The sequence below is a fragment of the Abramis brama genome (genome assembly GCF_963993115.1).
Source record: "Abramis brama genome assembly, chromosome: 9".
In the NCBI taxonomy this organism is placed as follows: Eukaryota; Metazoa; Chordata; class Actinopteri; order Cypriniformes; family Leuciscidae; genus Abramis; species Abramis brama.
Window position 1 is genome coordinate 12,826,030 of NC_139971.1, and position 27,772 is coordinate 12,853,801.

A 27,772-nucleotide genomic window follows, 5' to 3' on the forward strand; every position below is an offset into this window, starting at 1 on the left:
AGTTAACATCTTGAACTTGAATGCTTTAACTGTATGGTTTAAGCCTCGAAGATCGAAGATTGGACGCAACCCCCCATCCTTCTTGGGGACCAGGAAATATCTGCTGTAATAGCCTGACTCTCTCTCTGGAAGAGGAACATGTTCTATGGCCTCTTTGCTCAGCAGAGATTGTAGCTCTTGTGACAGTACATGCGCCAGTTCCGGTCTCACGGAAGTGAATACCACACCGTTGAAACGTGGAGGACAATTAATAAATTGGATTCTATCCTATTTGTACTGTACTTAATACCCAAGCAGAAAAACCTGGCAGAAGTTTCCACGCTGCCAGACTCTCTGAGAGTGGTATCAACTTAACACTTCCTTTTGAGGGGATGTTAGATGTTCCGTGTCCTGGATGACAGCAGAAAAGCAACAGAACATCTAGCATTTCGCTGGAAACCGCTGCTCCCCGAATCACCAGAGGTGGCGAGGAAGTACAGTGGTTTCGTGAGGGTGTCAGGTAGGAGCTGTTTGATTTACATGTCTCGTCCCGTAGGGGCACACCCCCACAGACCTGGGACAAAACAACCCTCAGGATTTTGTCTTAGGTCTATTATGCAGCTGCTGAGTGCAACGAGGAGGTCCCCAGTTTTTCTCGAGGGAGAGCGCAACTCGTTACACTCTGCTTTCGAACCCTCCTAAAATGACGATGAGCAAAAAGAAGAGAAGAAAATGTCTCTTCAGACTGACCCATCATCGTATAACCACACACCCCTGCACCCATGATAGTCTTAATACGTCAAGGGCACAAAGATGCACGAAGAATAAGGTTTTCCCATGAACGAGTTAACGTCATGGAGATCCTCAAGGAGGGCAGTCTAGCTGTAATCCGACCATCACACAAGTCACCACCTCGAGAACCTCCCAAACGTTTTATCATAACGAGAGATGTGTTCGGAGGCAGCTTTAATTCCTCAGAATTAAATGTGGCCGAAGAACAGCCAGACAATATTATATTATATACAGTGAGGAAAATAAGTATTTGAACACCCTGCTATTTTGCAAGTTCTCCCACTTGGAAATCATGGAGGGGTCTGAAATTGTCATCGTAGGTGCATGTCCACTGTGAGAGACATAATCTAAAAAAAAAAAAATCCAGAAATCACAATATATGATTTTTTAACTATTTATTTGTATGATACAGCTGCAAATAAGTATTTGAACACCTGTCTATCAGCTAGAATTCTGACCCTCAAAGACCTGTTAGTCTGCCTTTAAAATGTCCACCTCCACTCCATTTATTATCCTAAATTAGATGCACCTGTTTGAGGTCGTTAGCTGCATAAAGACACCTGTCCACCCCATACAATCAGTAAGAATCCAACTACTAACATGGCAACGACCAAAGAGCTGTCCAAAGACACTAGAGACAAAATTGTACACCTCCACAAGGCTGGAAAGGGCTACGGGGAAATTGCCAAGCAGCTTGGTGAAAAAAGGTCCACTGTTGGAGCAATCATTAGAAAATGGAAGAAGCTAAACATGACTGTCAATCTCCCTCGGACTGGGGCTCCATGCAAGATCTCACCTCGTGGGGTCTCAATGATCCTAAGAAAGGTGAGAAATCAGCCCAGAACTACACGGGAGGAGCTGGTCAATGACCTGAAAAGAGCTGGGACCACCGTTTCCAAGGTTACTGTTGGTAATACACTAAGACGTCATGGTTTGAAATCATGCATGGCACGGAAGGTTCCCCTGCTTAAACCAGCATATGTCAAGGCCTGTCTTAAGTTTGCCAATGACCATTTGGATGATCCAGAGGAGTCATGGGAGAAAGTCATGTGGTCAGATGAGACCAAAATAGAACTTTTTGGTCATAATTCCACTAAACGTGTTTGGAGGAAGAAGAATGATGAGTACCATCCCAAGAACACCATCCCTACTGTAAAGCATGGGGGTGGTAGCATCATGCTTTGGGGGTGTTTTTCTGCACATGGGACAGGGCGACTGCACTGTATTAAAGGTCCCATTCCATGGATTATTTTTATTATTTTATCATGTTTCCAGGGGTGCCCTTATAATGTTAGTATGTTTTTTAGATCAAAAATTGTTATAATTTAGAAATAAAAGGCATATTTCCTAGCCTGATTTCATTCCCTGGTTTGAACACTCTGTTTGAAGGGGCGTGTCTGCTGTGAGACTTCAGTGTAAACGCCCACTGCTGTGATTGGCTGACATGCTTGCATATGAAATATCTGGCATTACATGTGGAACTATCTGGAAAACTTTTACTATTACAGCTATTATACGTTTTTACTATTACAACTATCGGGATTAACGAATCGTGAGAAGTTTTTTAAGTATTTAGATCTATTTCAATCACATAAAAAATTGCAGTGAGCGTTGAGCAGATGACAGTCTGTTGATCGCGTGAAAAAAGATCTTATCATTGCAACGCAGTTTCTGCACTCACTAATGATTTCACCAATGCAAACATGAGGCATATAAATACAGTAAGAGCTTCGTTGTGCAGTGTAACAGCGTCATTTATTTCATAACGAGTTTTGGCAAGTGTCCAGATAAACTTGCGCTGTGTGATTGATTGACAGCTTGGACGATTGGAAAGGGATTGTTCTTTGATCGCTTTCTGTATATTAATCACAGTTTAAGTAAGATTATTTTCATCCTACTAAGAGAAACGATGTTAAGTTGATCGCTACTTCCATATTAAATCACTACTTACCACTTGCTGGAATATAGTTGAAATTGCCCCCTTCGTCAGTATGAAACGCTGAGAGAAGCCTGCTTGATATTATCCCAGGTTAGAAAAACAGTCTGTGGTGAAATGGACAGAGCAAACTAACAACTTCGAATTAAACTTTTGCGGTATCTGATTATAGATAAACATCAACCGTCTGTTGACATTTCGCCATCAATACGCCTGTGTTCCTGTGGGCGGAGGTTAGTCTAAACACGGTTCTGGTGATGTCACTAATGAAGGAAGTAGAGGGGTGTAGTCCAATCGAGCCGTTTTTTGTAGTCAACTTCTGTTAAATAAAATATCTCGCTTGGCATTGAACTTTGAGCTTTATAATTTTACAGATATTATTTATACTCTAACAACAACATTACACACTAACTAAACTTTGAAACATGGAATCGCATGCAACGGGACCTTTAAGGAGAGGATGACCGGGGCCATGTATTGCGAGATTTTGGGGAACAACCTCCTTCCCTCAGTTAGAGCATTGAAGATGGGTCGAGGCTGGGTCTTCCAACATGACAATGACCCGAAGCACACAGCCAGGATAACCAAGGAGTGGCTCTGTAAGAAGCATATCAAGGTTCTGGCGTGGCCTAGCCAGTCTCCAGACCTAAACCCAATAGAGAATATTTGGAGGGAGCTCAAACTCAGTGTTTCTCAGCGACAGCCCAGAAACCTGACTGATCTAGAGAAGATCTGTGTGGAGGAGTGGGCCAAAATCCCTCCTGCAGTGTGTGCAAACCTGGTGAAAAACTACAGGAAACGTTTGACCTCTGTAATTGCAAACAAAGGCTACTGTACCAAATATTAACATTGATTTTCTCAGGTGTTCAAATACTTATTTGCAGATGTATCATACAAATAAATAGTTAAAAAATCATACATTGTGATTTCTGGATTTTTTTTTTTAGATTATGTCTCTCACAGTGGACATGCACCTACGATGACAATTTCAGACCCCTCCATGATTTCCAAGTGGGAGAACTTGCAAAATAGAAGGGTGTTCAAATACTTATTTTCCTCACTGTATAATACATACATATATAATTATATTATATAAAATATTATATATATATATTTATAAATATATATATATATATAAATATCAGTTCCTCAGCAATAAACACATCCCAATCAGACAAGCAAACACGGTCTGGATGATAGGCTGTGTTTAAATCTTTCATAAGATCAACCTGGTATGCCTTTAACACGGACATGGTGTACAACGCAGTACCAGCCTGACCGCTGAAAATGCATCTGATAATGTGATCCCAGGGGAGAGATAGCCCGCGAGCGTCTCTCCAAACTGAGGCAATATCATATAATCGCGTGCCCTCGCACCCGCGATAGTAGAATGGCTCGATGTCGAGGGCACAAGACATAAATATTTACAATCTTTATTTATTTATAGACTGTGTTTTAAAAAGGTAAAATAGGTAAAAAGTCTATAAATTATAATTATTTTTTTTGAAAATGACCTATCGTTTCGCTAGATAACAACCTCTTCTTCAGCTGTGATCGCGTATAGCCCGTTTAAACACTGCATTGATGTGGACTTAAAAACGATGTTAACCAATGAAGTCCATTGTTAGAAGAAAAATTCAGAAATGTTTTCCTCAAAAAACATAATTTCTCTCCCACTGAGGAAAGAAAGGCATGGATATCTTGGATGGCATTGGGGTGAGTAAATTATTAGGAAATTTTCATTTTGGGGTGAACTAATCCTTTAAATCTGAACTGCATGTAACAGAACTGAAATACTAGTTATTAAAGCAGTCTTATTTGGACCTGAACAAGTCTAAGTATCCCATACATCATGTTCCAGAAAGCATTTGTGTAAAATTAACAGATGTATGTGGCCTATATTTCTGTCTCACCCTCTTTTTGTATGCACTCAATTCTTTCTTCGTAGACATATCCATTAGTCTGCTGTCATTGGTGGTGACCGCTTGTGGCTTGGCCCTGTTTGGCGTCTCTCTCTTTGTTTCATGGAAATTGTGCTGGATTCCATGGCGCGAGCGAGGCCTCTCTCCAAGCACCAAGGAGGGACATCCAGACCCTCCTTATCCTCCTCCTCCACCCCTTCAACCCCAGCGTCCAGAGGTGGACGCCACCCTCGATCGCCGGAATAATGCCCGATGTTCAGTGGTAAAAGAGACAACAGTGCCGCCCACTCCAGTCTCTCCGGCGGTTCCAGGATCTCCTCCTGCAGTGCCAGTGCCTGAGGCAGCCCTCAAAATAAGCCACACTTCACCTGATATTCCGCTGGAGGTGGAATCTAAGACTCAAGAAAATGGTGTCCATGGCAACACACGCATGCAGAGGCAAATCACAGATCCCTCCTCGACCTGTGTCAGGTAATTCAACCTTCTATAATATAATGGATTCTGGTAAAAACATCAGTCTCTCAACAATAGAACTGGCTGAGAGGTCAATTTGGTCTCTAATCAGTTTATCACTAAGTGTCTCTACAATCGAGGACACTGACCTCATAAAGATGCAGTTTTCACTTTAAAATTGGACAATTTAAAGGCAGGCCCATCAGCTTGCAGTGTTTTCTTGCACATTTTAAAATTACAGCATAAAATGACAAGAGCATTCCTGAATTAGGAAGTATCAAGTCTCTTGAATCAATCATACTGCTTTTGTTTTCGATTTTGTAACTGAATGAATTGTAGAAGGTTTGGTGTAGATTTGAAATAATCAATCAATCCAAAAAAAAAAAAAAAAAAAAAAAAAAAAGCATCTAAATGCTTGAATATGACTATCTTCTTAGTTTAAATAAAAAGCATTGCTCACTTGCACAGTGTCATGATCAGGATTTGAAATTAACTTTTTCACTCACCGGCCAATTTGGCTACTACATTTTTAAGATACCGGCCATTCAGAACTTCTACAAGCCAAAAAAGCAAAAAAGATTAACTACGTCACAGCTTTTATATAGCTGTGACATAGTTAATCTTATATATATATATATATATATATATATACACATTACCGTTCAAAAGTTTGGGGTCAGTAAGATTTTTTAATGTTTTTAAAAGAAGTCTCTTCTGCTCACCAAGGCTGCATTTATTTGATAAAAAAACAATAAAAAAAACAGTAATATTGTGAAATATTATGACAATTTAAAATGACTGTTTTCTATTTTAATATATTTTAAACTGTAATTTATTCCTATGATCAAAGCTGAATTTTCAGCATCATTACTCCAGTCTTCAGTGTCACATGATCCTTCAGAAATCATTCTAATATGAGAAACATTCATTATTATTATCAATGTTGAAAACAGTTGTGTACAATTTTTTTTTTCAAAATTCTTTGATGAATAGAAAGTTTGATACAGTACAAAGAAGATAATTTTTTTGGGGGGGGAAATAACAATGTCTTTTCTGTTCTTCGCTATTCTGTTCTGTTCTTCGACCAAATGCTTTTTAATCTTCGCTATTGCTTCAATGCAAATGAACAAGCGCACCGTTATTTGTTGCGTAATGACGTGCATGTTCAAGTAAGCCAGATATGCCAGATTCTGCGCAATACGTTGTATTTAATATATCATGATGACTCACGAGTTGAGTATTTGTGCTAAATATGCACAGATTTGCCTTACACAAACTTCCCCAGCAAAGTGAGTAAACAGTAACAGGCCAAAATGGCTAGTGATTTGGCAGCGTTACCCGCCACAGTTGATTTTTACCTGCATTTGGTGGGTTGGCGGGTGTTAATTTCAAACCCTGGTCATGATGCGTGACAATTCTTATGAGCGTGCATACATTTATTTACATCTTACAAACTTGTCAGTGGCAGTGGACTGAATATTTATTTATTATATTTATTTATTTATTATATTTGCAGACATCCCAACCTGCAAAAAGTCATTTCAGGGAGGTATCCTGAATCATTTCATTTTTGGGGCACTCTCCCTCTGCCATGGCGCTCCTGTTTATAGTTACACTGAACTGATTAATTCGGTTCGGGAGAAGAGATAAAAGCCCGCCAACACTGACAATTGATTGGTTGATTTACCGAAACAGGCCAATCAGGATGCTCTCTATCTTACATGCGCTTCATGAGGCACACACGTACGCTAGCACACACACGCAAGGTCTCTCGCTCCCTCTCCCTCTCTGCCGTGCGCGCAATCTGAAATCGAAAGGGATTCATTCTGACTGACGGAAATTAATGCATGTAAACATACCTAATGAGGTTATGCAATAAATGGAATATTGCCATGTGTAAAGGTGTTCCTAGGCACATTGTGAAACTCAGTGAAGCAGAGTTCCCTTTCAGTCGGTCACTCTCAACGTTACAGGAATCTTGCTAGAGAGGTCAATCTGCTGCGAGTGTAACTAATGAGTTATAATGAGAAGCAACGCATTCCTGAGCTTTTTGCTTCGGAGCCGAGCAGTTGATGTCTTCTGCTCTCTACAAAGCGGTGTTTCTAGGACAACAAGTCATCTCTGAAGAAGCATCTCATCTGGAAGAAGCTCTCTCCTTTTCGGTGTTGGTGTTACGGTGCTGCACCGGAGCCAATTTTCCTCATTGTTCTTTCTGCCAGTTTAACTGAGCAACAAGGCTGTTCTCACAGCTGGTCAGGTGCGCTGTGTAAGAGTGCTACATAAGCTACATAAGCTGTTCTGACAAGAGGGTAAGAGGGTGCCTTCAAAGAGCTGAAAGCACACGACAGGCTGCACTATTCCCTATCTGTGTTGCTGCGGCTGTTCCTCTGTTTGCTTCAGCACTGTAAGAGAGTGAATTCGCTAAAAGAGCCCACATGACATTCAACCCGTGTGTTTCTGGATGCGGTCGTTACCTGGCACCGGCGGATGGGAACGTTCGCTGTCTCGTGTGTCTGGGCATCAAGAATGCTGAGGTGCCGTTCGAGTCATGAACCCACTGTGGGAAAATGACCATCTTGGAGTTGCTGTCGAGACTCCAATACCTCGAAAGAGGTGGGGTCCCTGTGCCTCTGCATCAACCTAATCCTTCTTAGTGGGTTACTTCGCGCAGTAGCGAGGGTGATTTGATGATCACGGTGAACGTGCATCATTCAGGGAACCAACCCCCTAGAAACCCTCAACCCTTGTGCACTCCACAGCCAGTGGAGCTCCCTCTGGAACGGGCTGGACCATCTCAAAAGTGTGTACCCGTCCCTTTGGGGCTCCCTCCGACGACTGATTGTCAATCGCTACATCGGAGGGTGAGCCAAACTTTTTTTGGGAATGACGTTTCTGCTGTGCTGCCTCCTTCGGGAACCATAGCATTGTCCGAGTTAGACCCAGAAATGACAGCTATGCTTTCACGGGCCGCTGAGAGGATCGGGCTCGTGTGGAATCACTCTAGCTCTGTTTCTCTAGCGCTGGTTCTCGCCCCGGTGCCTTTCTTTCCAGAGGTGCTTGAAGAGCTCACTAAGTCGCGGACGGCACCTTTTACTGCCGAAACCTAGTAGTTCTTCCCCCCTCATCACCCTTGACACGTCGATTTCCCCTGTGGAATGGGCCGTTGCTATGCAACTGTGCCCTATCTCCACCTCACGGGGAATCCATGTCTCCCTTCTCGGGCCTGTGAGCACTCGTCTTATCAGGCCTGTGGGGAAGCCGCCTTTGCTATACACACTATAGCATTGTTGCAAGTCCATCAGGCCAAGGCACTGAAAGACCTGCACGAGGGTGGTCATGATCCAGAAGTTCTACAAGAACTTTGTAATGCAACGGACCTCACGCTTCGAGCAATGAAGGTTGCTGTGTGGTCTCTGGGTCGTGCGGGGCTGACATAAGGGGCACCGACAAAGTCAGGTTTATTAAGGCGAGACACTACAGGTGAATAGGGACATTTTTTTAATTAGAAGACATCACTGTGAAACTTTTCCAGTTTACTTATCGTCGCTGTCGGGCGGAATCCTTGTATCTCCAAAACCATTATTTTTCAGGAAATTAAAAAAGTAGTGCAGTGAAAGTAAAGCAGTGTTCATCAAAGTCTGCGGTCGCGTTGAGCCTTTTGACAAGAGATAAGTATGGAGATAGAATTGTCTCTTTATTACATGCGAGAAAATAAATGATCTGAGAGAAAAAAAAAAGTTTGAGAGAAAAGGTTATCACACTGATAGCAAAAAAGCATTTCATGAGAGAAAAAAGAATATTTGAGAGAAAAAGTTTTCATACCAATAGCAAAAAATAATAATATTTGAGACTAAAAAATTTTTTGAAAGTATTTTCTCATAGAACATACAAAAAATATAAATTTGAAATTTTTTTTATTATTTCTGAGAAAAAAAATCTCTCTCAAAATACTTTGAAAAAAACTATATAACTATATATTTTTTGCTATCAGTGTGAAAACATTTTCTCTAAAAAAAAAAGTGTTTCTCTCAAAATGCTTTTCTTTGCTCTCGATGCAATTTCTTGCTCTCGTGTCAGGATTTTGCTTTTGCTGTGAAAATTGTGTCATGGGCGGGGCCACGTTCCTATTGGCCAGTCGGGTGAGCATCGTCTTGTCTTGGGAGTCGAACTGAATCATTACACCATTGTTCGGTTCACCGGCATAGATGCCGCCTCTGCCTTAGTTGAGCACGGACACTCCAATGTTTGGGTAAGATCAGGGGCGTAGGAGCAATTTTGAACCTGGGGGGGACAGTAAATGCTAGGGGGCTTCGGGGTAATATATATACAGTATATATATATATATATAAAAGCACTTACATGCTTAAAATATGTTATCAGTATTTATTTCAGTATTTTAACTTCCACGTTTCCTTCCCTAGTGGCGGATACAGAACGTCATTAATAGGTGGGCCTGGTGAATATACGGAGGGGCAATATCAATATCAGATATATGTACAATAACATTACGATGTCCAGCAATCGATTTAAATAGTAGGCTAGGCTACATGGGGTTTAAGTTGTTATTTAATGAGATGTAGCCTAATGTTGTCAGTGCCAAGAATTTTCGTATGAATTTTCGTGTGACTACATACATAAGCCCCTTTCACACAGCGCTTTGAACCCGGGAAATTGCCGGCAAATTGCCAGAGCGCCTTCTGTGTGAACGCGATCGTTCGCCAGCTGTGAAACGGTAGGCCACGTAATGCACAAGCGTGGTTTCTCGAGAGAGAAATCGCAGCTCATAAGCAAACTTTTCAAGACACATCGATGTCACGTGTCTTTACAGGATTTTTATGGGTTGTGTGTGAACGCACTCTCTGATTCCGGAAAATCACTGGCAGTGTGAATGAACCAAAATCAAACGAACCCGGGTCAAATCCCGGGTCACTTTATCCGTGTATTTTCCGGAATCTCTGTGTGAAAGGGGCTATAGATTCGCCTATTTGAATAACTTATACCATAGGTCCACTACCTTAATCCGACTTGGGTAAAGTTGATTTTATATTCGCATATTCGCGGAGTTCCGCGTTCAATATCTCGTGAGCTGAATATTGTTACTACACAAATAACATTGTTTTAATATTTAAATCTTCTTCTTAAAACGAGCTTTCCTTCAGGTTTGCACTTTGCAGATGGTCCCTTCTTAGCAGCCTGCGCAGAGATCAATGTATTTTGTCCAGTGCGAAGGAAAGATCGTTTTGAGGAAAATTATGTTGTAGCTTCTGGTGTTTGATCTGTAGTTATATGTGATAGGTGTTTTGTGTAGGAACAACGTTTAGTTCACGAGTTATTGAACGCGGAAGTCCGCGAATGTGCGAATATAAACCAACTTTACCTAAGTCTTAATCCGCGCCACTGATCACAGCGGCAACGAGCACTTTGATCACTTGATTTAAAAAACACATTTCAGCCCTAGATCGTCTCTTATTTAAAAAATAAAAAACCTTACGGCGAAATGACAATATCCTCCACACACTCGTTTGTAAGGCGGCCTCCTGTATTTTTGCTAGTCGATTTTATTTCATCCAGTGACATGGGTTTTAACTTCATTCAGGAGATTTTGGGTAACTGCACAACTGACAGATGACTTTGAGCGCACCGCCAACGGTGTGTGTGTGTGTGTGTGTGTGTGTGTGTGTGTAACCATAGCGACAAAACGACAAACTTTCGGACCCTAGTGGGGGTGGACAAAACTTAGATTTTGAAGCTCCTACGCGTAGGCTATGGGTAAGATGATGACACACACAACTCGATGAGTAGCTGGCTGAGCAAGTTCAGCATCACTGAAGATTAAACATTAAAAAATAGCACTCATATTCATGAATGAATGTGTATTATATTGTGTATTATATGCTCAACTAAGGCAGAGGCGGCATCTATGCCGGTGAACCGAACAGTGGTGTAATGATTCAGTTCGACTCCCAAGACAAGACGATGCTCACCCGACTGGCCAATAGGAACGTGGCCCCGCCCATGACACAATTTTCACAGCAAAAGTAAAATCCTGACACAAGAGCAAGAAATTGCATCGAGAGCAAAGAAAAGCGTTTTGAGAGAAACACTTTTTTTTTAGAGAAAATAATTTCACACTGATAGCAAAAAAATATATAGTTATATAGTTTTTTTCAAAGTATTTTGAGAGAGATTTTTTTCTCAGAAATAATTTTAAAAATTTCAAATTTATATTTTTTTATGTTCTATGAGAAAATACTTTCTCTCAAAACTTTTTTTAGTCTCAAATATTATTATTTTTTGCTATTGGTATGAAAACTTTTTCTCTCAAATATAATTTTTTCTCTCATGAAATGCTTTTTTGCTATCAGTGGGATAACTTTTTCTCTCAAACTTTTTTTTTTCTCTCAGATCATTTATTTTCTCGCATGTAATAAAGACACAATTCTAGCTCCATAGATAAGGCTTTAAGAGCTATTCAAATCTAATGATTGTGGTTACATACATCTTCCTAAACTCCATTTGAAACGTTTAAGAGATATGAGTGATGCAATACCAAAATACTAGGCTGTCTAAAATAGGCGGAAATAATCTGCACGCAAACAAAGTCAGCGGTCGCGTTGAGCTTTTGACAAGAGAAAAGGCTTCAATAGTTAACCAAAGCTAACGACTGTGGTTACATACATCTTCCTAAACTCAATTTTAAAGGTTTAAGAGCTATAAGTGAAGCAGAACAAAAAACGATGAGGTGACTAGGCTGTCTAATAGGCGGAAATTAGCCTAATCTGCACGTAAACTTACCTTCGTGGCTCACGGGCTTCCTTCTGCACCGAAGCATTACAGCTATCGATTTTTAACAAAACAGGCCTACTCAAATGTATCTAACCTATTTTCACTCGTTATTGTCTAAAAAACAGACAGAGTTATCCAAAGATAGGCTTACTTGGCGCCAGTAGACAGACCTTTTTTCTCCCATAAATAAAACCTGCTACTTGGGGTATTTTACATGCACAGTGCCAACTTCGAGTCAGTAAAATAATAATAAAAACAATCATTTAATGCTGGTATTCAAAACATTTAATTCAATTCAAGTATTATATTAGATACATTTTGAAACTTCAATGCACACGTATAATAAGCCTAGTAATAATAAGCCTAGTAATAAGTAGACATTTAAAATACATCAATAACTGATATCATAGTTTAACACAGATAAAATCACAGGCTTGCTTTACATGTTGCTCGACGAGGATTTCTTAATCGTTGTGACTTCCAATCCTGAGGAGACAAACGGAAGCTCCCGCCACGGAGTGAACAAGAGGTGGAGTTACGAGGATTCTCAGACAGTTGAAGTGTCCAATGGAGATTTGCTCTCAAGCTATTTTCAACACTTTAGATTGGTTAATAATTTGTAAAAATAACAGAACCACGTGTGGACTGACCAATAGCATCGATATGTGAAAAAATATCAAATTGACAAAATTTGGACATACGAGGTTTCCGCCCGACAGTGACGTTATGTTTACTGGCATAAACATAAGAAAAACATGTATTACAAGATTTGTGTAAATTAATGTTTTAATATGCAAATGAGGCCATATATACTTAAATATATGCTCATTTGCATACATTTCCAAAAACAAAATCTGGAAATTGGAAAGGACCAGGTTTAAATTTCTTGGTTCTATTTGTTGACATATTAGATGAAAGGGCTTTTACAGAGAGGATTCTGGATATCTTATCTTGTGCTTAGTAAATTAGAGAATACTGACAGTAGCCTTAAAAAATAAATTTTCGCCATGTTTTTTGGAGTAAAAGGACCTATAACTCAGGATATAATGATATATCAACAAATCCCTCTATAAAAGCCTTCATAATATAGTTAAAGGAACACTCCGACTTTTTGGGACTTTAGCTTATTCACAGTATCCCCCAGAGTTAGATAAGTCCATACATACCTTTTTCATTTCTGTGCGTTCTGTAAGTGTTATTTGACGCACCCACCGCTAGCCTAGCTTAGCACAAAGACTGGATGTAAATGGATAATGGTAGCATCTAATCCCAATAAGTGACAAAATAATGCAAACATTTTCCTATTTACATGTTGTGATCTGTATAGTCACAGCGTGTACAAATAACAAGGCTATATGAGACAGAGACCATTTTTAATCGTATAAATACTGGGAACTATATTCTCACTAGGCGTAGGAGCACAGCTAACGTTACTTGGGCGGAGTGATTAGCGCAGCACACGAGACGCCCTGTGGTGAGGAGCAGAGAGTTCGCTCAGAGTTGGAGTAATAGAGTCAGCAATTACTAGATAGTAAATTTATAGTTTACAATCACGGGTGTTCGCTGTATTGTAAAGAGCTGTGACAATAAACAGTGGAGACCAGGTAATACTATGATGTTTCATAGAATTCCAACCAAAAACGCTGACCTGATGAATCGATGGCTACTTGTTCTGGGTATAACGTTAGATCCAAACACACCTGTAAACAGCATCACGAAGTATTTCGTTTGCTCTGAACATTTTACTACAGACGACTATTTTGAAAAAATGCAAGTTGCCACAGGGACCATGAAACGTGTGCTAAAGGATACGGCCATCCCATCGATAATAAAGACAGGACAAATTGGATCACCTGTTGCTGCGGTAAGTGTTCCGTTATGTTTTGAGATGACTAACATTAGCCATACTGTAACAGTGCCATGCTAATGTAATGTAACCTTAGTAGTGACACTATTACGTGAATAGGGGCTCCGTGTATCCCCTTTATTGTTATTATTGTGTTGTCATGAACACACTGTATGCAATGGCTATACTACAATTTCATTGAACTATGAATGATCATTATAACAAAATCACTTACTTGGTGGACAGCTGACCATTAGGTTCACTCGGCATGGGGCGTTTCTTCCAGTTGATCTTGTCACAATGGGGAAAAAAAACGACAACTGCCGGGTGTATTAGGGCAGAGAAATCTTCCGTGGTAGTGACGCAAATATTTATATTGTCATCAAGCCTTGACATTGATGGCAATACCCGGTCCCATTCATTACAACAAAGGCACTCGGTTTCTGTCGGCATAGGTTGGCATGTTCCACATTTACAGTCCGTGTTCGTTCTGATTCTCCCTTCGACATCAATCTGTTCGGCATCTTGTCTTACAGCTTCCAAAGTTTGTAACTCCTCGACTGTGTATTCTGGCTCAAAACTATATGGTTCTGGATCTTGGTTTGATACCCAGTAAAATTCCTCTGACAATTCCTCAAAGTCAGCCATGATCACGAGTCATGTCTAGCTAGTTAGTCACGTTTGTTTTGTTTACGGAACCATCAACAGGGCGTCTCGTGTGCTGCGCTAATCACTCCGCCCAAGTAACGTTAGCTGTGCTCCTACGCCTAGTGAGAATATAGTTCCCAGTATTTATACGATTAAAAATGATCTCTGTCTCATATAGTCTTGTTATTTGTACACGCTGTGACTATACAGATCACAACATGTAAATAGGAAAATGTTTGCATTATTTTGTCACTTATTGGGATTAGTATGCTACCATTATCCATTTACATCCAGTCTTTGTGCTAAGCTAGGCTAGCGGTGGGTGCGTCAAATAACACTTACAGAACGCACAGAAATGAAAAAGGTATGTATGGACTTATCTAACTCTGGGGGATACTGTGAATAAGCTAAAGTCCCAAAAAGTCGGAGTGTTCCTTTAAGTATACGTCTGGAGAAGTTGGTGCTTGTAGGTGCTACTGAAGTGTATATATCTGACTCTGAGTGTGAGAAAAAAAACTAATTTTGAGAAAACGGCCTTTAAAAGTTTTATATTGTATAATTTCATACATTTCTAATGAAACTCCCACTCTACAAACAAAATATATATATTCAGTATAATATTTAAAACACATGGAAATTGATAAATGTGATGTGATCTGGGAAAACCCGTCAGATGTCGCGCTGGTACGTTTTCAGTAAGGTCTAAAAATAGGTTGAATGTCATTTTTTTTTTTTTGTCTGTCAAAATTGGGTTTTCATTAAATTATTATTATATAACATCTTGTCTATCATCTCTGAATACACTCACCTAAAGGATTATTAGGAACACCTGTTCAATTTCTCATTAATGCAATTATCTAATCAACCAATCACATGGCAGTTGCTTCAATGCATTTAGGGGTGTGGTCCTGGTCAAGACAATCTCCTGAACTCCAAACTGAATGTCAGAATGGGAAAGAAAGGTGATTTAAGCAATTTTGAGCGTGGCATGGTTGTTGGTGCCAGACGGGCCGGTCTGAGTATTTCACAATCTGCTCAGTTACTGGGATTTTCACGCACAACCATTTCTAGGGTTTACAAAGAATGGTGTGAAAAGGGAAAAACATCCAGTATGCGGCAGTCCTGTGGGCGAAAATGCCTTGTTGATGCTAGAGGTCAGAGGAGAAAGGGCCGACTGATTCAAGCTGATAGAAGAGCAACTTTGACTGAAATAACCACTCGTTACAACCAAGGTATGCAGCAAAGCATTTGTGAAGCCACAACACGCACAACCTTGAGGCGGATGGGCTACAACAGCAGAAGACCCCACCGGGTACCACTCATCTCCACTACAAATAGGAAAAAGAGGCTACAATTTGCACGAGCTCACCAAAATTGGACAGTTGAAGACTGGAAAAATGTTGCCTGGTCTGATGAGTCTCGATTTCTGTTGAGACATTCAGATGGTAGAGTCAGAATTTGGCGTAAACAGAATGAGTACATGGATCCATCATGCCTTGTTACCACTGTGCAGGCTGGTGGTGGTGGTGTAATGGTGTGGGGGATGTTTTCTTAGCACACTTTAGGCCCCTTAGTGCCAATTGGGCATTGTTTAAATGCCACGGCCTACCTGAGCATTGTTTCTGACCATGTCCATCCTTTTATGACCACCATGGCATGTACCCATCCTCTGATGGCTACTTCCAGCAGGATAATGCACCATGTCACAAAGCTTGAATCATTTCAAATTGGTTTCTTGAACATGACAATGACTTCACTGTACTAAAATGGCCCCCACAGTCACCAGATCTCAACCCAATAGAGTATCTTTGGGATGTGGTGGAACGGGAGCTTCGGCCCTGGATGTGCATCCCACAAATCTCCATCAACTGCAAGATGCTATCCTATCAATATGGGCCAACATTTCTAAAGAATGCTTTTAGCACCTTGTTGAATCAATGCCACGTAGAATTAAGGCAGTTCTGAAGGCGAAAGGGGGTCAAACACAGTATTAGTATGGTGTTCCTAATAATCCTTTAGGTGAGTGTATATATTGGCAAAATTCACTAGTTTAGTGCAGAAAAATAGCGATTTATAGTAGCAGCTCTCCTTCTCTTAACACTACAAAGACAGTTCACCAATCAAAATAAACCACATAACACCTAGAATTAACCCTCTGGGGACTAAGCCCTTTTTGGTCCGTTTTCTCTATTTTTACATTTGGGCTTATAAACCATATGTAATGGAGATGAAACACCATGTGTTTGGTATCTATGGATTCAGAAGACCCTAAGCTAACATAAGAATGCATGTAATGTGTTTATAAAGGAAGTATGAGTAAAAAATGTACAATAAACTAGAGAATTTCAAAAACAAAAATTTTATTTTAGTCATTTATTACTGAAAATCACACCTCACACAACAATAGTGAACAGTTTTTGAACAAAAAATATATTTTTCAAACCCTTTGCTAGACAGATATTTGTAATTGTTCAATCAAAAGTGTAAAGAACAATGCAATAATTAACTTTATATACAGCGTTTTTTCAAAAAGCTGTCAGCTTCGGATTTCTCCTCGTCACTTTCCAGTAATTGTTCCAGAGCTTGTTCTGAGGTAAATCTTTTACTGCTTGCCATCATACAAGTGCTAAAACAATAAAATAATAATGCTATAATTGCTAATATGCTATAAATATTAAATATTGCTAATATATATAAATATTATAATCGTTCTGTCTCTCTCTCATATTTAAATCTCTGTGTGCAATACGCTGCTCCGTTCGCTCTCTGTCTCCTTCTCCACTCGACGCGGCTGTTTGCATCATATCACTTACTATAGTACCACCCCTTGAAGGCTACAGAGTCCTCTGATTAGCTAGAATAAGTCATGGTAACCTTCTTCTGATTGGGTAAGAAAAATATTCCTCCCAGCGGCAATTTTTCCATTGGTCTTTGCGTGTGGAATATTCCTAACAACATCCATTTCATTGGCCTTATACGCAGTGGTATTACGCAACAAGGAAGTGTGTATACCATATACCAGGGGTCGGCAAGTAACTTTGGCCGCGGGCCAATATTTTTTTTAGCCAGTAGATGGCGGGCCAGCTACACAGAGTAGGCCTATGGATACAAATTAAATACTCTTATATAGGCCTATAATCGCAGAATATGATGGGTCCGTCACCGTCCGTGGATCATTCGTTCAATCGTTTTTTTTTTTTAAATTAAAACCAAAAATAAAAAGATGAAAAACGACTTGTTTTTCCATTATTTATTTCCTGAACTAAAATGAAAAAAACGAATAACGACGGGTTTTCTGATGTTCTGATTGTGCTCAGATCAAAAATAGAAAAAATGAATTACTGGATTAGACAGATTTTAATTTTTATTTTGAATTTAACACCTTAGGCATATATCAAGGAAATCATTTTAAACAGATCAAGTAGGCTACTATTGTGGTAACAGAACAGATTACAGCCATTTTAATAAAGGTGAGAATCATGCCTCATTCGCTTACAGTCCGACTTTTGAACTTTATTCCTTTTTTTATTATTATTATTATTATTATTATTATTATTATTTATTCGGGGGGCACACATGCACACCTAAGGTTTAAGGAGGTCTGTCAATATAAATATTAGGCTATTTTAACATTGTAGGCCTACTGTCAGCAGAGAAAAAAATGCCACAGAAAAAAATTTGGAAATATAAATAACATAAATTAAATAGGACAAAGCCTATCACTCAAATTTCTAAGCAACATAAACGAAAATCATATTGCCCTACTGACAAATGAAGTAGGCTATTTTCTGCCGAACTATTTCAAACATCCTTGCAAAAAAAAGAATCTTGTTGCTCCTCAGAGCTAGGTGTAGCCTACAGGTGGTCAGAATTAAGTGTGGATGCGCTGTCCAAAGGTGTATGGATGGGCTATTGTCAGTCAGACCGCCCGCTCCGTCCAAAGTACACCAGAGTTGTGACCGCTACCATCTTTTGACGCGCGAATGGACACAAAGTGGTCAAGCGTATAACTAGACGCGGCAGGTGCGAATTTGACGTGCTATTCGCGTCCGGTGTGAACGCACAGTTATACTTTAAAATGTAATCCCGCGCCGCATGATTCCCTATATGTGCGTTGCACACGGCGGTGAAATCGCCGCACGACTACGGCTTTTCTCAAGTATTGGAAGAGTTTTGTGCAGCATTTAGGACTTCCAAAATAATCCGGCGGGCCAGAAAATATTGCTGGCGGGCCAGTTTTGGCCCGCGGGCCGCCAGTTGCCGTTCCCTGCCATATACCATTGTTTTCAGCGGAATCTGAGGAAGACGGCAAAAAAGATCGCATCTCTCTATCATTAATAGTTTTTAAGATAATTACACATTTGTAAAAGGATGCCATTTTGGGCGGTACCGCCCAATCCGTCCCCAGAGGGTTAAGGTATATCAATGCACATTTCCCACCAGTCCTGTGTAAACTACAACGGCACGCAAGTTTTTAAAAAAAATTTTTATCCAACATTATCGTGAGATGCGGAGCACAAGAGAACAACTGAGTCTGAAGTAGCTGTTTGCTTAAAAGATCTTGCTCGTCTCTCAATCGTCCAATTTCAAAATGGTTTTTACAGAATGAATTTTGAGTTCGTAAGCTTTTGAATGATACCTAATCTATGATGATTACTAACATATGTGATATGAAAAAAGGCAATAAAAAAGAGTGCCAATCATCCCGCTAGCAGGACGTGACAGTTAATTAAGCCTGTTTTTCTCAAAATTCTGTTCCTGAAAATCATAGCGGCTTCAGATAACCATAACTTTTGTTACCGAAATAAAATAAATAAAAACAGATTTGGAAAGGGCTGTAATAAATAAAATTTCACCATGTGATGGGTTTTCCCAGATCGCATCACAAATGAATAAATTATTAATAGCAGCTTCCTTAAAGGAGAACTCCGGTCAATTTTAACATTGAGCTAATTTTTTTGTAAATTTGGAGTGCTGTCAGTACAGAGAACAACGTCAAAAATCGGTGTTGCCTACACTGTGTTATCCTCTTTTTAAAATTTGCACCCTGTTGACTTAAATGGGGCAAGTTTTAAACCTGCTTTTAGCCTCTTAACATCCTTGATGTGTCATTACAAGTGCCCAGCCATTGTGAGTGATTCCTTCAGAGTGAACACGGTGAATCTGACTGCAGTAGATGTGAAAGATATGAATAAAAGTGATGTTAATTCAGCCAGCGCACATACCTGTATTTACTTCCTGTTTTCGGTCGAAGTCCACAGTAGTTGATTGTCGAGTTAACTAAGCAACAGTAGAGTGTAATGACTTGTAATGACACATCAAGGATGTTAAGAGGCTAAAAGCTGGTTTAAAACTTGCCCCATTTAAGTCAACAGGGTGCAAATTTTAAAAAGAGGATAACACGGTGTAGGCAACACTGATTTTTGTCGTTGTTCTCTGTACTGACAGCACTCCAGATTTACAAAAAAATGAGCTCAATGCAGGGTTCCCGCGGGGTCTTAAAAAGTCTTAAAAAGTCTAAAATTCTGAACTTCAAATTTAAGGCCTTAAAAAGTCTTAAAAATGGCCAGATTTTCATCCGCAGTCTTAAATTTCATTTAGTCAGGTCTTAAAAAGGGTTTACCCTCGTTTATTTCCAGAAACGCTGGCTGCAGAAAGTTATTACAAAGTAGCAAAAAAGTATCGAGTCGTAGCCTACAAAGCGGAGCTCTAGTGCAGGGTCTCCAACACGTCGCTCGCGGCCTGATGGAGGTCGCTCGCCAAGAGGCCGTTCACATATCGCGTCTTTTGCGCGCTCAAGTTCGTTCAAATGTAGGCGCGCGGTAAGCGTGCTCATAATTGAAGCGACACGCTCGTTTTTTCCAGGCGCTGTCTGAAAGCTCAGTCAACAGGAATGATGGGGGTGCACCCAAACACTACGGGTGGTGTTCTCTTCTCCGTAAATAAATCTTGTAGCAGAGCTACAGCAAGCGTTTTTCGGTGGTGGGAAATCCATTAGCTACTACAACTTCTTTGTCATTGTGGAGACGCAGGGCATGGTTGCATAGCAACGACAGACGCCACGGGAAAATCGGACCTAATTTTACTATTAATAATAAAAGATAAGCTAAAGTGCATTGTAAATGTCAGTAATTTATCTTTTTGGACTCATTCTTTTTATAAAAAAAATATTTAAAGTTTGAAATATGTGAGGTTTATCTTTTTATAAAACCTTTTTTGTCAAACCTTTATTTTAACTTGTACATGTTAGTATATAACATGCAAGACACAAATATTCATTTTTAATGGAAATTTATTTGTTATTTGCTGGTTTTCGACATAAAACATGGTGAATTGATTTCATTGTGTAGTATTTGTACTTTTTGAACAGGATTCTGTGATAACCATGATCATTTTTGTCACTATAATCATGAAATTAAATGTTCATGCCATTTCATCTCTAGTCATGATCAACTATGATAAACTAAAATCAACTAATTATGTGTTTTTTACAGTATAATATGCAAAGTACAATTTCCTATAAAAAAAAAAATTTGATTCTGTTTTCTCTAACACGTGTTGTTGGGTGTGGAAGGTTACTAATGTGATTTATCTGTAAATTAAATTAATGCTTTTTCAATTACTGAATTCATTGAAATAAAATTAATTCTTTGATTTGAATATTTATTTGGTAATGCGTCGTGTAGGTCTTAAATTTCAATCTTTATGGTCTTAAAATGTCTTAAAAAGGTCTTAAATTTGACTTACTGAAACCTGCAAGAACCCTGTCAATGTTAAAATTGACCAGAGTTCTCCTTTAAGCTGAAGAGAACTACCTTAACAAACACACATAACAACAGTCACAAAAACTGCAAACAAACTGTCCCTGTTTGTTGTATGTCCATCTATAAATAATTGAATCTAATAAACAGCTCCCTGTCTGTTTACAGCCTAAATGTCCATGCCTGCACCATATGTAGGCTCCTCTTCAATCTCCTGTCGGTGCCTTTTCACCTTTTTGACTGTGCTTACATTTTGGCTCAGAAAACCAACCGCGTAGTTGGAAATTCACATCGACCAATCAGATGTGGTTTTCGGCTGTAGATTCCCCGGCAAACTTTTGTGGTTGGTTATTTCTACAAAGGAAATGCCCATATTTGGATTAGACAGCGCTGTGTAGGAGACTGAGAGCTTTACAATGATAACAGGCATGACATGTTTTTGTGAATGGAGACGGCATGGGAGCTCGCGTTAGAATGCTAACTTTTGGTGATTTCCGATAGAAATCTAAAGGTGCAAGTTGACAAAATATAATGAAATAACCACCTTAATGTGTAACATCAGGCATCATTTTTATTTTGACATGAAAGCTTACATGTTAAGTGAGCCCAAAACTGGCCCAAAATCTCAAAATTGACCACTGCATGAAAAAACAATGTTTTCACCTGCGGTGTCTCACCTTAATTCCCCCGTGTCCCAGACCGGCCTCTTCGGCAACACGGTCGAGAACTATGCCCAGCAGTTCTTGGCTGTACAGAAGCAGACTGAGGCTATCAGGCTGAAAAACCCCAGTCTGCTCGCAGCCAGCATTCTCGGAACAAGAGCCTCCATTCCGGACTTGCCTGTGGCCGACAAGCTTTCACGGGCTGCCCTCCCGGGAGAATGGCGACTCCATCCCCAGGTGGTCCAGCTGATTTGGCGTCATTTAGGGGCCGCTCAGGTAGACCTGTATGTCTCTCCAGAAACCACCCACTGCCAGTTGTTTGGGAAGTTGTTTGGTAAGCACAACCTGGTCGTCAGGTTCCTACAGAGACGTTACGTCCCGTCGCCACATCTGCTGTGCCTCGCTGGGGCAGCCAGGTCACCGGCTCGGCTCGGCTCGGCTCCTCACCGAAAACCTGAAGACTGTGCTGCACCTGCTGCTTATTATATACACGTGCCACGATGCAGTGTAGCTGATGCAATATTGCATGCCAATGTGCATTGGCTTGTTTTAGTTACACTCGAAGTAGATTGGCCTCTCGAGCGATATTCCTGTTTGTCGGTCTTCCGACGTAACGTCTCTGTTCCCACCTTCAGGGAATGAGGGTTACATATGTAACTGAGACATTCATCCTTTTACCGTGATAAAGTAACACTTATCGTAAAATAGATTCTGGCTTCTAGTCTGTCAGTAGATTATTGACTCACTAACTTGGCATTTAACTTGACATATTTATTTGTTATACTGACCATTGGTATTGAATTTGTTTATGACGATGTATCAGAGGTCTGGCTAAAAAGTATTTCTTTAGTATGAGACATCCCATTTATTTATTTGGCTAACCAAGTAAGCCTCACATCCAGTAAATTGTTTTTAACTCCTACTATTTGTCAACAGGCAAAGTTCAATTCGGCGTCAGATGAACCAGTCTAACCCTGACTTCACAGTAACCCAATTCCAGAGGCAGGACTCTCTGACTGGAATGAGTCTGGGCCAGCTAAAACCAGAACTCTACAAACAAAGATCCCTAGATGGCGAGGACAACCGAAGCAGTCATGTGGGCAGCTGTGGACGCCTCCATTTTATTCTTAAATATGACTGTGACCTGGAGCAGCTCATTGTCAAGATCCACAGAGCCCAAGACCTCCCTGCCAAGGACTTCTCTGGAACTTCTGACCCATATGTAAAAATCTACCTTCTCCCAGACCGCAAAACCAAGCACCAGACCAAGGTGCATCGTAAGACTTTAAACCCTGTGTTTGATGAGGTCTTCCTTTTTCCTGTGGCATATGCGGACCTGCCCACAAGGAAGCTGCACTTCAGTGTCTACGATTTTGATCGTTTTTCACGCCACGATATTATTGGCCAGGTGGTGGTTGACAACTTTCTGGATCTAGTGGACTTTCCCAGGGAGACCAAACTCAGCAGGGACATCCAGTATGTGTCTTCGGTGCGTAGATTTTTATTCTTCTGTTGAAAGGTATATTCTAAGAGATAATGATACACTTGGACACAACAAAAGAGAGACTCTAAAACACTTGAGAGTCAGTTAGACTATAGTGAGACTATAGATATTTATTTTATCTTTCTTTTTATAAATATGCTGAATTAACAAAAACAACTCTAAATTAGCTATGCATGGGTTGATTTACCTCTAAAAGTACAAACACTGTGGCTCAGTGGCACTCTCAAAAATGCTGTTTGTTCATCAAAACATTCATTTAGCTCTAACAAGTTACCTTTTGGTAATGAGACCTCAGAACTGCGTCAGAATGACACTTTGGAGAATGCCCCTCAGCGTAGCACCTCTGAAGTATAAATGAAACTAAGCCAATCGTGATTGGTGTTGCGTCATGACGTAATGTGTGACGGCATACATGGAAGCTACATATGGATGCCAGCACACAACAGAGTTAGCTTCTGTGATGAAGCAAGTCGCTCCCAGGCAGGGAGGCTATGCTGAGGGCGGCTACGCTGGCTTCCCAGGCTACGCTGAGGGCGTTCCCCAAAGTGTCGTTCCGACGCAGTGTCTCGTTCCCTTCTCAGGGAACAAGGGTTACAGCCATAACCCGAGATGTTTTGCACAATACTAACTGAAATTTTTAAAAATATGAAATTGGCTATTGGGCAAAATTAGTTTTTCGGGATATTGACAAAAGTCCCAGGCATGCATCCCCAGTGCACAAGTAAATTTTTTTTTTTTTTTTTTTGTGAACTTCACAGTTCCTAGTCATAATACAGTAGGTACAGAAAGTATTCAGACCCCCTTAAATTTTTCACTCTTTGTTATATTGCAGCCATTTGCTAAAATCATTTAAGTTATTTTTTTTCCTCATTATTGTACACACAGCACCCCATATTGACAGAAAAACACAGAATTGTTGACATTATTGCACATTTATTAAAAAAGAAAAACTGAAATATCACATGGTTCTAAGTATTCAGACCCTTTGCTCAGTATTTAGTAGAAGCACCCTTTTGATCTAATACAGCCATAAGTCTTTTTGGGAAAGATGCAACAAGTTTTTCACACCTGGATTTGGGTATCCTCTGCCATTCCTCCTTGCAGATCCTCTCCAGTTCTGTCAGGTTGGATGTTGGTGGACAGCCATTTTCAGGTCTCTCCAGAGATGCTCAATTGGGTTTAAGTCAGGGCTCTGGCTGGGCCATTCAAGAACAGTCACAGAGTTGTTGTGAAGCCACTCCTTCGTTATTTTAGCTGTGTGCTTAGGGTCATTGTCTTGTTGGAAGGTGAACATTCGGCCCAGTCTGAGGTCCAGAGCACTCTGGAGAAGGTTTTCGTCCAGGATATCCCTGTACTTGGCCGCATTCATCTTTCCCTCGACTGCAACCAGTCGTCCTGTCCCTGCAGCTGAAAAACACCCCCACAGCATGATGCTGCCACCACCATGCTTCACTGTTGAGACTGTATTGGACAGGTGATGAGCAGTGTCTGGTTTTCTCCACACATACCGCTTAGAATTAATTAAGGCCAAAAAGTTCTATCTTGGTCTCATCAGACCAGAGAATCTTATTTATCACCATCTTGGAGTCCTTCAGGTGTGCTTTCATGTGTCTTGCACTGAGGAGAGGCTTCCGTCGGGCCACTCTGCCATAAAGCCCCGACTGGTGGATGGCTGCAGTGATGGTTGACTTACTACAACTTTCTCCCATCTCCCAACTGCATCTCTGGAGCTCAGCCACAGTGATCTTCGGGTTCTTCTTTACCTCTCTCACCAAGGCTCTTCTCCCCCGATAGCTCAGTTTGGACGGACGGCCAGCTCTTGGAAGGGTTCTGGTCGTCCCAAACGACGTCTTCCATTTAAGGATTATGGAGGCCACTGTGCTCTTAGGAACCTTAAGTGCAGCAGAAATTTTTATGTAACCTTGGCCAGATCTGTGCCTTGCCACAATTCTGTCTCTGAGCTCTTCAGGCAGTTCCTTTGACCTCATGATTATCATTTGCTCTGACATGCACTGTGAGCTGTAAGGTCTTATATAGATAGGTGTGTGGCTTTCCTAATCAAGTCCAATCAGTATAATCAAACACAGCTGGACTCAAATGAAGGTGTAGAACCATCTCAATGATGATCAGAAGAAATGGACAGCACCTGAGTTAAATATATGAGTGTCACAGCAAAGGGTCTGAATACGTAGGACCATGTGATATTTCAGTTTTTCTTTTTTAATAAATGTGCAAAAATGTCAACAATTCTGTGTTTTTCTGTCAATATGGTGTGCTGTGTGTACAATAATGAGAAAAAAAAATAACTTAAATGATTTTAGCAAATGGCTGCAATATAACAAAGAGTGAGAACAATTTAAGGGGGTCTTTCTGTACCCACTGTATGTTTTTGTTGCATGGAAGACCTTCTATGCTCTACAGAATAAAGAAAGTCATAAAGGTTTGGAATGACATGAGGGTGGTCAGTGAAGCATGACAGATTCTGATTGACAGATTTTGGATATTATATAGATTGTTTGGGATATTAGGATATATTGGGTAAACTACTGCTTTAATTCTATAATATTTACATTTGGTTGAACTATATTCTTTTAAGGCCGTCTTTATTGATAATGTTGGAAGCTGCCATGGCATATTGTTTCAAACTTCAATGATTATGAGAAATTAATTAATCAGAATCTTCTGTTCATTGCAAATCATTTGTTTTTTGCACTTCAGAAATTTCAGCACAAATCTATAAAACCATTACCCTCACAGCACAAATCATATATCTGTGTCAGTTCACACGATCACACACATTTGAAAAGCCACAACTAAATCATGTGAAATGGCAGCTATGTGAAATTTTAATAGAACATAACTGTCTTCTGGTCATAGCAAGTGGGGGATATAGCTAAGAAAATATAAATCTCAATTATTATTATTATTATTTTTAGCTTTTTGGAGATATTTGAGCCTCTACCCCTTTAATTTTGAAAGCAAAAGTGTCATTTTCGATCATTTTGTGCCCCCGCAGATGTCTGTGCATGCCACTGATCTGGAGTCTAGTAAACATTGCAGTTTTTCAAGTGCATAAGCAATGAACTGACTCTGAGGGGCATTTTGAAATAAAACCACTGGTGACTGTCTTAAATTAACAGCACACATGATGTGTTTTTATGTTCAAAGTCCTGTGCTTTCTTCTGATTCAAAAAGAATAAGTAGAGCGCATTTAAGGCACAACTCAAGCTAATGAGACACATCTACCATGATCTGTCATAACAATCCACAAATACAAAATTCATAGAGAAAATAAGAGGCTTGTCCCAAATGGCCTCATTCAAGTGTACTGTAGCTTGTAGTGTGTTATAATCAAATTATGATTATAAATTAAATCACCTTCAAGGTTTATTTTGCAATAATGGCTGTCTGACTGTACCATTTACCAAATAGATAAATAAGAAGAATAAGAATAGATACCAAATAGATAAATGAGAAGAATAGCATGAAATATTGATTTGATCTGAAATTATTATATTATGTAAGAAGGGATTACAGAGTGATACAAGATACATGCTATGGGAAATTAGTTGACAGGGACAACAGTCGTTAATACAGTTTATCACAATAAAAAAATAAAGACATGTATAATGTGTTTCCATTAGTTTTCATAGGTATTCTTAAAGTGTACAAGTTGCATATGGACAGACATGGCATGACAATGACACCCACTGTCAATGCATGGACAGCTTTTAGATAAATATTTTATATAAGAAAGGTGTTTTATATTTAAAGTTGTTTGAATGTTCACAAATCATCATCAGCAGTTGCCCTTGGGCATTTGTTTACCCTTTCTAAATGGCAGGACCACTAGCTTCTCAGATCCTGTACAAAACTCATCACAGCACTAAATCACCTTTTATTGTCAGAACCAGCACGACCCCTGGTTATCTTCATCATGAGCCTCAGGCATACAATGGAGTGTCAGGTACAAACTTATAATATCTCAGTTATCCCGAACACCTTCTTTTTTTGCACCCTGTATGCTGAGTATTTAGACATGTGTTGTGGGATGTGTCTCCAATGTGTTTAGTTTAGGACAGCTCAGTGTGTGTGTGTGAATGAGAGTGAGTGAGTGCGCGTGTCCGAGGCGCGCCCCTCCCCCCTGTCTGATCCCCGCGAAGCAGTGGATGAGAGTGTGTGTGAGAGTGATACGGTGACCGGTGCAGGTAGTTAGCTGTGTGCAGCGTATTTGAGTGCAGCCAGCATAATAAAGCACCTAAACTCTTCGGCAAGACGGCCTCTTTGTTTTTATATGCTACCATCACACCAAGCAGCGTGAAGTTTAGGGAGTTAACCCCGGGAGGAGAACTTCCGGCCCTGGAGAAGACGGATCTCCCCTGTGTCTCCCAACCACGGTTAGAAAACAGAAACAGGAAAGGTTAACACATGATAGGCAAATGCCATCATAGAAAAAACAATATCATAGAATCTGACAGATGCT

The 27,772-nt window shown here is 40.1% G+C and overlaps 1 protein-coding gene across 1 annotated transcript in view; it reads left to right on the forward strand.

Moving 5' to 3' along the window:
* The window catches only part of syt9a (synaptotagmin IXa), an 89,304-nt gene that overhangs the window by 11,201 nt on the left and 50,331 nt on the right, over nucleotides 1–27,772 (forward strand). Inside the window, exons 2-3 of the mRNA XM_084124752.1 lie at nucleotides 4,656–5,100; nucleotides 22,722–23,274. Coding sequence (XP_083980878.1) covers nucleotides 4,656–5,100; nucleotides 22,722–23,274 — 998 coding nt within the window. The remainder of the gene's footprint in view (nucleotides 1–4,655; nucleotides 5,101–22,721; nucleotides 23,275–27,772) is intronic.